General features: G+C 45.8%; 1 protein-coding gene across 1 annotated transcript in view; it reads right to left on the bottom strand.

Annotated features, from left to right (window-relative positions):
* Positions 1–11,523: 11,523 nt before the first annotated feature.
* LOC131284934 (uncharacterized) overlaps positions 11,524–13,805 on the bottom strand; it is a 96,487-nt gene continuing 94,205 nt past the window's right edge. Inside the window, exons 9-16 of the mRNA XM_058313793.1 lie at positions 13,369–13,760; positions 13,123–13,286; positions 12,701–13,058; positions 12,570–12,634; positions 12,272–12,500; positions 12,071–12,198; positions 11,889–11,999; positions 11,524–11,808 (exon numbers count right to left, since the gene is read on the bottom strand). Coding sequence (XP_058169776.1) covers positions 11,524–11,808; positions 11,889–11,999; positions 12,071–12,198; positions 12,272–12,500; positions 12,570–12,634; positions 12,701–13,058; positions 13,123–13,286; positions 13,369–13,760 — 1,732 coding nt within the window. The remainder of the gene's footprint in view (positions 11,809–11,888; positions 12,000–12,070; positions 12,199–12,271; positions 12,501–12,569; positions 12,635–12,700; positions 13,059–13,122; positions 13,287–13,368; positions 13,761–13,805) is intronic.

Here is a 13,805-nt window from a genome sequence, read left to right as displayed (position 1 = left end):
TAAGCAATATTATTTATGCTCCAATTAAGACGAAAGAGGATTTGAAGATAGGAACTTTACTTACTTCTTATCAAACTAATACGAACAACTTGTTGGCTAAAACTGGGTTGAAATCAAAAAAATACTTTAAAGATCTTTTCACTGTAGCGTGTTGTTTAAGGTTGGTGTTTCTTTTTCAGTTTTTAAATAGTTTCAACTCACTCCATTGAGTGCCAACTCGTGTCTCGTGGACGTGGACCCGTGGTAATAGTCCTTATGTTGAAACACGCGCTAGGACTTGTTATCCCCAGGCAACGGGTTGGAAAAGCTAAAGGGCTGAAAAAGGGCCCTGGACAACGAGACGTGCGGCCTGCTTTGGGTCGATCGAGTCTAAGATGGAGGTTTGCGGCAAGGTAGCGGGCTACTCCCTTGGAGACGTGAATTCCATTACCGGTGACAACGGTAATGTCTGCCGCGTTGCTATCTTGTGAGCTTATAATTTCGTGCCTCTTTCACATCCCGCATCCTCCGGAAGGCGTTCAACCAAGGGGAGCTCGATCATGGCCTTTCGGGTGGGAGGAAAACTTTGATGTGAAAATTAATTGCATCATACCACGTACTTTTTGCACCACGTGAGGCGGGACGGATGGAGATAGGTTCCTCCGGTTTCCAGCGTAGATAGGACGAAACTAACAGTGTCTTAATCATGTGTCTCGATCGGAAAACGTTGGTTGTTTGCCGAGCTGCAGCAACCTCCTTGCGCCAAGGAGACACAATCGAGCACCGGAGAAGAACGAGTGATTTCTTATCCCCAAGCCGTGCTATTCTTACCCACCTTCCAACAGGCACATCGTGGCTGGACCTTACGGATAAGGTTTAATTAGATTTTGAAGTTAGTACCGTCATCATCACCATCACCGAGCCAAGGGGTTTCGGCAAAGCATCTGAAACGCATCATCCTTCCTTGGGACTTGCAGTTTGCACCCGTCCCCGGGTGACCCGGGCGATAAATCAGCCATCTTCCAATCAGGGAGGCAGGCCATAAGGAATGCAGGAAAATCCCATTTCCCAGTCTATCGACTCGCCACTCGTCACTTTCACTAGCCCAGTCTTTTTCCCGCTCGTGTGAAAATGGATACCCGTTTCGTTAGCAGCCCTTAATAAACTTAGAGCGTCAAACGAAGCGACAGATTAATGTTTTTAATTATAAAGCAATTAGAAGGCGCCCTGGCAGGCACCATACCGTCCCACACCGGCGTCCCATTGGCCAGCGCTGCTGTTCATAATTGGCTAATATTGTTTATCAACCGCCACCGTTTGTCATAATTTCTTCCGTACCGGTCAAAGGGCAGATTGTCTACGGCGGGCTTATGAGAGAGTGTTCGGTGAAATGTTGTCGGTTTCGATAACGGGAAGCTTTTCATTAGGTCACTATTTATGGAGTTAGGGTGGTTTCTTTTAGCGCATTGAAGGTTTTGAAGGAAGCATTCATTTTTAGAAGATAAATAATATACAAATAAACTTCAAAAGTGGTTGTTCAAACTCATTTGATAAAATTAATTTATATATTGTAGGGATCGATTATAAGGTAACAGAAAGACAAGGATTAGTTAAAGAAAAAAGGAAGGAAGAGGAAGCTTTGAATTACAGTATGCCCCAATGATATGTAAATCAGGGAAGATCCCAAGCGAGTTGAAAATTTATAATAAGAACAGGTGAATAAGTACAGTTTGAAATTCAAAACGAGGCGAATTAGCGAGCGAAAAGATAGGGAAAATGAGAAAAAAAGACAGGAATTATGAACACAAGCAGCTCGTCTTGGAATCGTTAGTCTAGTGCAGGGGTCGGCAAAGTGCGGCCCGCGGGCCAAATCCGGCCCGCCAAATGATTTTATCCGTCCCGTAAATATATTTTAGTGCTTCATACTAAAAACCCATCCCAATTTTTATCGGATTTGTTCACGATGTCATTTTTATTTTCTTTCCAAAGATGTTAATTGTTTAACGAGGTGTTACTGTTATATGTTCATCGACAACATTTTAAATATTTTATCTTTTACCACTTTTTATGCAACTTTGCTATTTACAAAGTTCCACGCTCCATTACAAAGAGTATTACTTTGAAAACATTGAAGCATCGTTTAATTATCCGGCCCGCGCCTTCGGTTTCTCTTTAATCATCTGGCCCTTTTTGGAAAACGTGTACCGATCCCTGGTCTAGTGGTGTAGAATTATTTAAAAAAAGGAATAATAACAGAGTTACTAGTGATTTAAAAATATAGTAATAACTAATAACAAAAATAACATAACAAAACAATAAGACTTATAAAAGGAAATTTATCGATAAACAAGTAAATCTGATGCATGACAATTTGATCTGTTCTAAAACTCCATAAAAAGTGTCTATCATTCCTTCATTGTTTTCTTCCGAATAAAAGTTTTCCTCAGTCGATAAAACCATGTGTATCTTCCATGTCGGTATGTTTATATGATTAATTGCGAGGACCATCTTCATCCCGACCGGCATAATGCTTAGCCTCAAATCAATAACCGAACCACGAACCCGGGGTACGCTCCGTTATTCCGTAACATCCTTCGTCAAAACAACGGGGAAAAGTTTTTCAGAAAAGCCACCACTAGCACCAATTAATCATTGATAAGCGAATAAATCTGCTCGGACATCACGGCTCGGATTGCGTCAGTAGATTTCCACCCCACCCAAACCTCCATTCCACTTCCGGGGTTTCCTCTTTGCTTGTCTCCAAACGTGACGGAAAGTAGTTTCGGTTTTCGGTCGCACGTTTCCCGAAAGTGAGGCATGATTAATTTGTACCGTTACCCAGGCCGAGGGGGAGAGGGGTGGGGGTTGTTCGGTTCCCATTCTAATTCCGGGTGATTGGAAAAACGAGAGCAGGACGAAAGAGGGTATTGTATTTTCACTCTCGGAAAACCTGCCGGGTAAAAGTTGGTACCGATAATCGCCACTTCGGATTCGGTTTTCAAGCGTACCAAAAATGATCCAATCAGTCCATTAGATGTTGTTGGTGGACCAGACTGTCCCCGAGAGAAGGAAACTTGATGGAAAACTTTGATAGCAGGGAACTTCCTTATGGTTGCAATTGAATATCTTTCTCTCTTTCTTTCTTTTTACCAAGTAAAACGGAGCAAAGCAATAATGCCCAAAACAAACATGCGGTCGGCAGAAGCGGATTCCACCGAGTAAATCCCACCCAGGACCACCTTTATTGGTCCCTGGCGTAAACACGGACGACAACATCGAATGCAACGCTTCGGCAGACGCTCATCTCCGGCCCGACCAGGGCCGGCACAAGGAAGCACCGCGGAATGGGAAGCTCATTAGTATTCCTTCGTTTGACAGTCCTGAAAAATTACTTCCTAGATTTACAGTCCCCGATTGCCAGACCAGCAGCTTCCCGACTCAACTCGACACATCCCTCGTCAACGCGGGTCTGCGGGAGACGATCCCGCTTGCGCTCGAGATCCCTTGTCCGCTTTTTTTTGCCACCGATAGAGGCGTGGACACCCGGCACCCTCGCATCGGTGGAAGACAAGTCAAACGGAGATCAAACGCCAACGCAAACAGTCATCACCAGGCGTTCGCCTCGTCAGTCGGAGCCGCGTGTTGTACGGCCAGGGCGAGTGCCAACCTCCATCCCAGCAATGGTTTCCAATGGTGTGAAAAATCCATCGATCGAGCAAGCTTTCGTCACCGCCGGAAGCGCTCTTTTCTTGTTTTTCCTCCACCATTCGAAACCGGGTCTCTCGTTCTAGTTTGTATTTTTATGCAAATTATTTGATTTATGAGCTTTTCATTAATCAAAAAATACCCATCGAACCCCTTTTTCAATCCATCTACCAGACAAAAACCCCGGATCCGGGAGGGAGTGTCAGGTTCACGTAGCGATTGATGATGATTTCCATAGTAGTAACCTTTTGTGGTCTCCGTGTCTTTAGCCCACCGTCCGCTTCACTGCCTGCCGATCTCTTCAAGCTTTAGGGGGCCGTTCTTCGGGTATTGTTAGAATGCAGGGAAAAATGGGTCGATTTGCATTTCATTGCTGCAAACGATTTATCCACCTGCTATCGCCACAAGAAGAGGTGAATGCGTTTTTCCTCCTTCTTCTTCCCTTCTTCCCAATGGGTTGATGATTGCAACGGGCGATTGCTTTGCGAGAATGAGTCAATTTGCGGTATCTTGAAGAACACTTCTGACTTTTCCTTTCAGTTTCCCTGCTCTGAGCCCTTTTGTGCAGCCAATCAATCACAATGCAGTTCATTTCTTGTGGTTACAAGTAAAGCGGACGAAGCGGTTCATGGGCGGTCGCAATCAAACTGCTTCAGTGGAAACGATCTTGATCGGAACTGTCCTAAAATAGACGGGTTTCGGTTTTTAGCACTCCTGCTCAAGTCGCAATTCCTGAAATTCTTCCACTCATCGACTTGAGTATTTCGCTAATGGCTTTGATTGTTCGCAAAAATGCCTTTCCTATATTTTAAGGGAATGTAAAAAGTGGCCCAAGGAGTAGATGATTCTGAAGCTTCTCCTCGAGACGATGCTACTCGGTTTTGCTCGGTTGATTGATGAAACGGGTTCAAGTTTCCAGTTACTTTACGGTTCGATTTGCCAGTTACTTGCACTCAGGCCGAATCGTTTTTTTTTATTAACTCAACTCTAAGTGTAAGTTCTCGAACGGTACGAATTGGCCCCGACTAGCCGGGTGGGAAAGTAAATTTAATAGATATACGCCGAAATGGAGCTCGAGATTGCCGTTTGTTTTGGACAGAGCGAGCGAACGAGTGCAAAAGAGTGTAAATTTATTCCATTCCATTGATCCCGGAAGATGGCACGCGTATGGAGGTGGAGCTTTGTGGAAATGGTCGGGTCGGCTTTCCTCGGAAGTGAAATCCATCCCATCACCATCGAGTGAGCGGAAGTAATCGAAAGATAATCATAACTTTCACCTAAAATTCATGTGCAGCATAAAACCACATCCGCACGGAGCACGCAGAGGCTCATTCATCTAGGATTGGCACAGTTTAGTTGAGCCATGTCCAATAAAGCTCGTTCGCCTTTCGCCCGGTTGTCTGCAGGATCAAGGAGAAGGCTGTTGGAACGTTAAACCAGCTTGGGGGTTGGTGTGAGGGGTTGAGGACTTACCCGTTCTACGCGCGTTCTGGTTTGATGGTAGATGATGATATTTTTATAGATTTCCTGCAACGAGCTAGAGAAATTCCCTGATGTGCCAGGAGGATATGGAATTCTTTCAACACGAGAGGGACACGATTGCTTTCCGGATAATACCGACATCGGCTTAGGGAGGATTTCGATTTATCAACTTTCGTTTAGTTTCTTGTTCAATTTGTTTTATTTTCGGCTCTTTTCCTTCTTCTTTCCCCTTCTTCACACACTCACACACATACTCAGACAGACTGGCTCAGTGGCCGTAGTTCACATTTGATCGGGTTTTGTTGTGCATCCACTTCATGGTCTTCCTCTTTTTCGTTATTTGGTTTGTTGTTTTGTTTTATTTCATAACCTGCCGAGCCAGTTTCCACCCATTACCACCACCGGTACCGGCTGACACGTGCTCGGAAAATGAAAAGACGGGCTTAACTATTCTGAATTCGTCGGCTTGTGCTGTTTTTTCTTGAACTCTGGGAGTTATGTGTCTGGATGAATGTATTTCCGTGTATGTTTGTGTACTTGTGTATGTTTATACTATTAATTGAATGATCAGTTGTTCTTTTTTTCTGCTTCTGAAACTACATTTTTACCTACTGTTGCATGTGTGTGTTTTCACTCTTCTTAGCAGGTTTTCATGAACCGAGTGTTTCGGGATGTATTGTTAGGCATTTGCTATTTTCATTGTTCATTGTGACATTGCTATAACAAACCAAACATTATTTTGCATGATTTTGGAGGAAACCTTTACGTTGTGTCTCGAACATTTTGTCACGCTCTGAATCTGATAAATTTTGGAAAAAAAAAAACAAAAGATATGTAGTTTCTTTTGGAATTTCGTCTGGTTCCCTAGTATCGGCTAACGGCTGGGAATAGAAAAACAATACCTTTTGAGCAGGAGTTGGTTGTGAACAGTTTAATATAGTCTATGTTTTAACAATCACTGGTGTCGGATGGCTATAAAATGTTTCTGTGGCTTTACAACTGCTTATGGGTTTATTTATTGTGAGATCATTTTCTACTTTCATTCCGTTTTATCGTTACACGATGCGGTGATTTTTCTTATGATTTCTATATAATTTCTTAAACTCATCCAAAGAAGCACAGGCGCGTTACTTAAAAAGGTTTTGTGAGGCGCAATGGAATGTTTCCGTTTTCTCCTTAGTCTTTCGTCTGCTTTATGGTTCTAGATAGATCAAAAAGGGGCAAACAGCAACAACAGGTCGAACCACAGTTGATCGTTCAATGGCGATCATCGTTAGACGGATTTAGAAAGTTCAAAACAAAAATACTTATCATTAGTTTTAATGAACTTGCGGGCAACAATAATAAAGTCAAACGGGTATTGCTGTCGTTATCCTCGTGAGAAGCCCCGCAGATTGGAGTCGTGGGTTTTGTTTTATGTACGTTTGTTTCCAGTGTTGATATCGATAATGGTGCCTTGATTACGTTTCCTCCATGAGAGTTTCGTTAAACTGATGAGTGTATATGTATGTCTGCAATGTGTTGATGAGCAATGATATGTGTTGCAGCGCACATTCGTTCCGTATGGCTTACCAGTAGCATATCTCACGGCTTTATTCCCGCCGAACCCCTCACCAAATCGATAATAAACGATTTAATAAATTTCTTCACTCATGCAGCTACCACACCACCGTCTAAAATCCCAAAAGTATATGCTCGTTTTCCTTCGTTTGTATTATACATGTGAATCTCTCTCTCTTTCTTTCTCTCTCTCAGTGCTCCTTCCGTTTTGTTGGTTAGTTGTAGTTTGGATGCTTTTTTATATATTTTAATGTTTTTCCATTATGTATGTATATATTTACACACAGCAGCGGGCCCCCCCTCACCGAACGTGGTGCCTCGAACTGTTTGTGTTGAATGGGTTTTTTTCTTTACTTTTTATTGCTAACATTGTCACTAAGAATCCTTTATCAGTAGAAGTTATTGTTGTTGCTTTCTTACGTTTACTTTCATTTCCGGCGAACATATGTATAGATTTCAGTGTTTAGGTTTCTTTTGTTATTTTCTTTTTCGAATCGTTTGTCTCTTTTTCTGTTTGTTTGTTTGTTTGTTTGTTTATTTTTCTGTTTTTTTTCCATTTCCTAACATGTCGATAGTATAACAGATCAGAGCTTAGCGTTACTTATACAATCAATCTACTTCACTACTCCGATGCAACCGGTTCGATACACTTTACCCGCTCAGTACTCAAGTACCGGCCCATGGCTGCATAATGGTTATGACGCATCGAACTACTGCCTCACCAGATTAACATTGTCCCTAAACTATCTTCACATCTCGTTTCACAAATTGCATTGTACAGTAAAGCAGCGATGAGTCCATGTGGTTGTATTTCTTTTGCTTTTGTCATGCTCAATTGTTGAAATCTGCTTTTCTGTGTTGTAATGTGATCTGGTGGTTGGTGTACATGTTGCTGTGTCAAAGTCTGGCTGCGGTCAGTACGATACTGTCATATTAACTGTGTGTTGTAGGTGCACGTGCACTTCTTTTCCCCCCCTCGGATGGTCTGTGTGTTGTTTGTGTGTTGTTTATGTTGTGTTTGTTTTTTTAAGGAAGACATATTTTTATATGATTGTGAAATCATACACTTCGTGCATACCGCGTTTCCGAGTTTTTAGTTCTCTCGATCATTTTTCATCTCACCTCGTCAAGGGGTACCCTTTCCATGTTCGTCGAATCCCGCCAGTCACAAGCTCATTATTGCACTAGCACACAGATTGCTCATTCATACATACACGGCGGCGTACATGTAAGCCGGGTTGCACACACTTCACACACTCCCACACGCACTCACTACAAAGCACATTCACGTTAATGCGGAGGACTGCACAAGTACGCCACAAAATGGGAATGAGGACGATGCATGGAAATCATAGAGCAAGTGTAGAACCGAAGACGAAACGCATTGCCTAACAACCTCTATATTTCTTCTTACCATTTAACTACTAACAACACAACTCTAGTTGAACGCTATTGTCTCTACTACTACACTGGTACACGGTACACTTGGACTTGGTTTTTCCCCCACCTTTTTGGGGGAAAGAATGGTTGCCATAATAGCATAGCATTGGATTCTATCAATCCCACGGCTTGGCTAACGATATGTGTAAGCTTTCGCGGTTCGGTCCGTTCCGTTCGCGTTTGCATGTGGCAACAGTTTGGTTCTGTTTTAGTTCTGGCAAGCAGCGGGAATGGTTCTGGCTCAGCCCCTCTTGCGTCAAAGCAAAACGTTTCCTCATAACCGATTTTAAAGATAATTTTTTTCTAATAAAATACCATCAGACATCTGCTCAACAAGCCACTCAGCAAATTCGGAGCACATGGTAACAATCCTATCATACTCTGATGGGGGGTTTGAGACAACGCTCGTCCTCTGGAGTGGTTGATCTTGTTAGCACTCGTTGACGGGATCGAGAAAGTGTCAATCGACGCGGTGGGTTCGCATCCGTCCCGACGCTGCACTGTTGTGTCGTTTTCTCTTGGCAAGGATCATGTCCAAGCTTCCTTCCCCCCTCGGGAGCAGCATTTCTGGGGATCGATGTTTTCGAATCCAATCGACGGAGCGAAGCGGAGAGGAAAAAAATAGAATGATGGTGAAAAAAGAAGGCAATCCAATAACACTGCCCCTCGGTCGCCTAAGGTGTGTGTCGTACAAAGGCTATAAAAATCCTTCCCAAACGAAGTCTTCCCCGGAGAAGAACTTGGTGTCGAAGTGCAAATCGTCCACCATCCGTTCTGCGTGGTGACTCAACACAAAAAAAGAGGGAAAGAAAACCTGCACGGTTGTGAAACGGTTGTTCCACCGTCATTGCGTCTTTCGCGGGAATATTCCGGGCCATTTTTTTTTTACCTTGGTGCTTCGCTCAAATTCAAAACCAGGGATTCAGGCGTACTGGAGCGATTCCTGGAACCATCGACCGTTTCCGAGAGCGACCGGGGAAAATGTGATTGGTACTACAATCGTACAATGGGAGGCAAAAAAGGAAGACCCTTTCAAATCCCTTGCCAAACATTCCGCGAATTTAGGAGTACCATCGCTGGACAGGCAGGATGAGTCGTTGGCAAATTCCTCCCGTTGGCGCCGGTTTGAAGCGTCCAGCCTGCGGTATGAATAATAGCCATTATCAACGGATGTCCAATTCTCAAATTATCGATTCTTTCTGCTGGGGGTGATTTATGTCCCTACTCCGAACAGCGCCCCGGTCGGCAACAGCCGTGTGTATGGCAACTGTAGATTATTCTGTTTGTTGTTTCACCGTTGTTGTGTCCTTCGAAAGAAAACAAAAAAACCAACCTCCATCCAAACCATGGGAGAATGCACTTCGCTGCTGGATCAGTTGGTGGGTTCGCGTTTGATCCACCATTAGACGATCCCGGTTGCGAACCAGAGACCCGTGTCCATGATATGGACCGTGCTTGCGTACTCTTGAAGCTACCCGCTGGGAATGGTGATCGAAAACAGAAACAGCGAGCGAACCGGTCGGTACAAAAACAAACCGAAGGACACAAAGCGCGTGGGGTACGTTGATGAATTCCCACCGGAACTGACACGGTCGGTCTGGGACGGGACCGGCACACAACGACCGACATTTAGTCGAGTGGCCCACTATCGGTCGTTCCGCTTGTGTGCACTTTTCCACCCACTGTTGGGGCGAAACAAATGCATTAGATTTGTTTCAAGTTTTATTTCCCCACTGTGCCGAGTAACAGCCGATACGGTGCAAGTTGTCCGGGTGGCGTGTGCTTGCGAGTATTTTGCGCCGACACACGTTCTGATTTGAAGACCCAAAACGCTTCTTAAATGTCTTATTTTACCATGATGGGGCATGAGTTTGTTTTTCGATTCCACACAACCGGTTCCTACTCTTCGATCCTTTTCTCATCGACCCAATGTATGGTTAGGAATACTGTTATTTGACAGTACTCACATGACTGTTGCCCAACATGTTACTAAAAATAATTGAAAAATTATTTTAAATTCGAATCATATTAACATAGCAAGGCAATGTTTTTGTTATTCTCAGGAAAATCGAATTTTAATAAAGGTCGTATCGCATTTAAATTACTTATGAAAATTCGTCAATTCCGCGTTCGACACAACTGAAGCATTGTTGTATGAAGATTGCTTAAGGTAAAAACATATATGAGGAATCGTTTGATTTGTTACTATTTTCCGCGACATTCGCAGACCCATTCAAATATTATTAGTTCAATGTAACACTGCGTACCTACCACATCCTTGTGCAAAGCCAAACAAAATTATGATTTATGCTTTTCGGCTCAAGATTTCTCATCACCTGCTGAACCGGTTTGATTCCGGTTACTTAACCTTTCCGATTCACTCGCTAACAAATACAGTCGCACTCAACTACACTCACGCATTCAATCATTCACACTTGCACAAACACACACACAAATCACTTACAGAAAGGATCACCGGCTACTAAGATGCTTACGGGCAACCGAAACACTCCCCATGTCATTAGCTCTGATGCGAAGCAAACGTCCTTTAAACTATCAAACACAACCCATTCATCCTTTACCTACAAGCAGTCCTTCGATCGGTGACATTTACACACACGCACACACATACCGGGTTCATTTTCAAATGTCGCTTAGTTGCGTCCCGAGTTGCGTCCGTAGTTCAAGCCCTTCCACGCGAATTGGTATACCAAGCCCACTGTGCACAGTGCTACACCCCATGGACTGGAGCACGGACAGTTCATGTCATCGTCGGACGACGTATGTTCTATTCTGTTCGTGAGTGAGGTACTGTAAGTAGTTTTGGGAAAGAGGAAATGATAGCGTAACAGTGGATTTGGTATGGTTTTAAGATGTAGCAATTTGTGTAATCAGCGCGATTAGTAGTTTCGCAGTAGTAGGCGTATAAGTAGTGGTGTATTGATAGTACTAGTAATGTAGTAATAATAAAAGCATGACTAATAGCACCTTTCGAGAGCATGTCAAATGTGATTCGATTCAATTGTTGGGTTTGGTTTGGTTTTTAATGCTTTGATTTGATTTATTCTTACAATACTTATTATACCGGTGATGTCTCCGATTCCTCCTCCTTCGGGAGCATATCTCAAAGTCAAAGGAACTCAAACAGATATTCAACGGGTTACTTGGAGGATCCCGCAGGAGCCTTGAAGGTAAACTACCATCTTACACACGTACACTGCGCTACTCGTCGATGGAGGGCGAGGATGGAATATCTGAAGTGATGCTCGGTGAATGGTTGATGAGCATGGTAGTGGAATAGGGAGACGACACAACTCGACACACGTCGGTGGCGTTTTACGACGATGGTGTCGAACGTCACGTAACTGCCCTCGGAACGGCTGGCCACGGTTGGTGCGGGCGCAACCATCGGACGGTCGGGGGTAGCAGGGTCCCGCAGAGGGTGAGCAGGACCGTCAGCACACCGGTACCGATGCTGACCGCCACGGTGGGGGTCGCGTGCCGCCGTCCATGACTCACTTCCGGCCACACGATCTGCACCTCGGCCATCTTGAAAATGCTGAGCAACCGATGGGCGGACAGCTCCACGTACTGCGTGTTGATCTGGTGACTGATCGTCTCCAGGATGCGGGTGCACTGGTCCTGATACCGTGGAGTAGATGGAAATAGATGGCACGTCGTTAGCAATAGCCCAGGGGTTTTTCCACGGGAGAGCTTCTTACCTTTTCCAGCTTAAGCAGCTGCATCGATGTGAGCTTCGGGTCGAGCGGCAGCCTTATCGATAGGATGATGTTTTCTTCAGTGATATTGAACAGTGTTAATGTACATTGTGTCTGGAAAGAGGGATGGAAAGGACCCGTTATACTTTTTGACGCCCTCATGAACTGTGTAGCTCCGAGCTTACCGAATTGTCAATATGATGCTGAACGTACTGCTGGAGGGCACGTACGGCATCCTGTACTCCTAAGTTAGTGTGCGGTCTTAACAGTGCTTCGTCGGTTGAACTATAACCTAGTAAAAGAAAGATGCCACCTGCAGGAGAGGGTAAATGTTTGGTCAGTTTCAGGGGTTCTAAAGCGGCAGACTGCAAGTTGGGAGTTCGTACCTGGTAGCTGATATTCACCCGGCGGAGGTCGCATACAGATGAACCGCCCCGAGTAGCAGAGGCATCGACCCCGGAATGCCTGGTACGCCGGTGCGGCGTGGCTGTAGTACGCCAGCGCTGTCCGGCACGGTGCCAACGGAACGCACAGCGCGTGACAGCTGAGGGTCAGTGAGTCTCCACCCCCGCACGTGCAGAGTTCGCTGCACTCTGCATCGTCGAGGATGTACAGCTGAAGGGAAAGAAAGACACGCACGTTACACTTAGGCACTATTTGAGACTTTCAAGGTGAGAAACCTACCCTACGGCTTTTACCCTCCGCGATGAGCTGATCCGGCTGGTGGGACCTCTGGACTACGCAATATCCTGCAAAAGACAAATAGGTTCTTTACCCTCGTTGTTCTTCGAGCTCCCAACACCACGCGAACTTACGGATCGGAACCGGCGTAGTCGTGGGTTCAGTCGTAGTCGTTGTGACGGTCGTCGGTGGAAGCGTCTCCATCTCCGTCACTTCCGTGCTGGGCACGTGCAGAACTTGTTCGTCTGGTTTTTGGTAGATTTTGTTGTGGACCTCCTCCTCGTCGTCCCCATCCGGTTCGACCGGTGGAGGTTGGTAGCGGGACTTGCCGGTGTTCGACCGATCGTACTCATCCGGCTGCTGCGGCCGATGTGGCTGCAAGTCTGTCCGTTCGATGAGCTCGTTCTTGTGGAGCAACGTTTCCGGTCGGGTGTCGGGAGTTTCGACGTAGTTCGTCTCGATCGTATGCACCTCGGTCGGCTTCGGGCGATACTGAACGGAAGGGAAGGTTAGAGTTAGAGGTCGGTTTTGCAGTCGAACAGTTTGTTGGGCCTACCACTGGTTTTGGTTTTGTGGGGGGTTGCGTCGGGGGTAGGGTAATACGAGTGGTTCTCATCGTGGTGGTCGTGGTGGTGGTGGTGGTGGTTGCCATCGTCGTGGTTGTCGTAAGCAACCCCAGCTCCGCCAACCGCTTCAGATGAAAGTCCTTCTGCGATTCAACTGGTTTTGTGGGAGTCAAAAAGAACAGAGGGCAGTGTTTGATGAAATGTTCTTGTCTGCTCTGCACCGTGAAAGCACTCACCAACACAAGGATTGAGCCAGAGAAGCCGCTGCCAGCCGAGACAGTCGTACAGCTGCTGCATGTCGGAGCCCTGGCAGGCGCAGGTCGTCCTCAGCGGGGTGCCCAGAATGCCAAGCATAGCCTGCCTGCAAGCGCTCGTCTTTCCGGCACACTTCTTGGTCACACTGTCCACCGCGCAGGACTGCTCGAACACCTCCAGCCGGGCGCGGCAGTCTTCATCCTCCCGGCACAGCTCGGCGACCGCATGGCACGCCGGTGGCGCATTGTACGTCACCCCGTTGCCGGCCTGCGATGAAGACTGCTGGGCGAGACTCTCCGGCGGCCGCTGGGCACAAACGGGGTGCAGCTTTTCCTGGGCGCTCATGCACATGTCGTGCCGGTTGGGCGTTTTTCTGCTCGACGCAAGCCATACCACCAGGGTGAGCGTGAAAGGAAAG

Source organism: Anopheles ziemanni, chromosome 3 (genome assembly GCF_943734765.1).
Source record: "Anopheles ziemanni chromosome 3, idAnoZiCoDA_A2_x.2, whole genome shotgun sequence".
Lineage (NCBI taxonomy): Eukaryota > Metazoa > Arthropoda > Insecta > Diptera > Culicidae > Anopheles > Anopheles ziemanni.
This window is presented reverse-complemented; position numbering and strand designations above follow the sequence as displayed.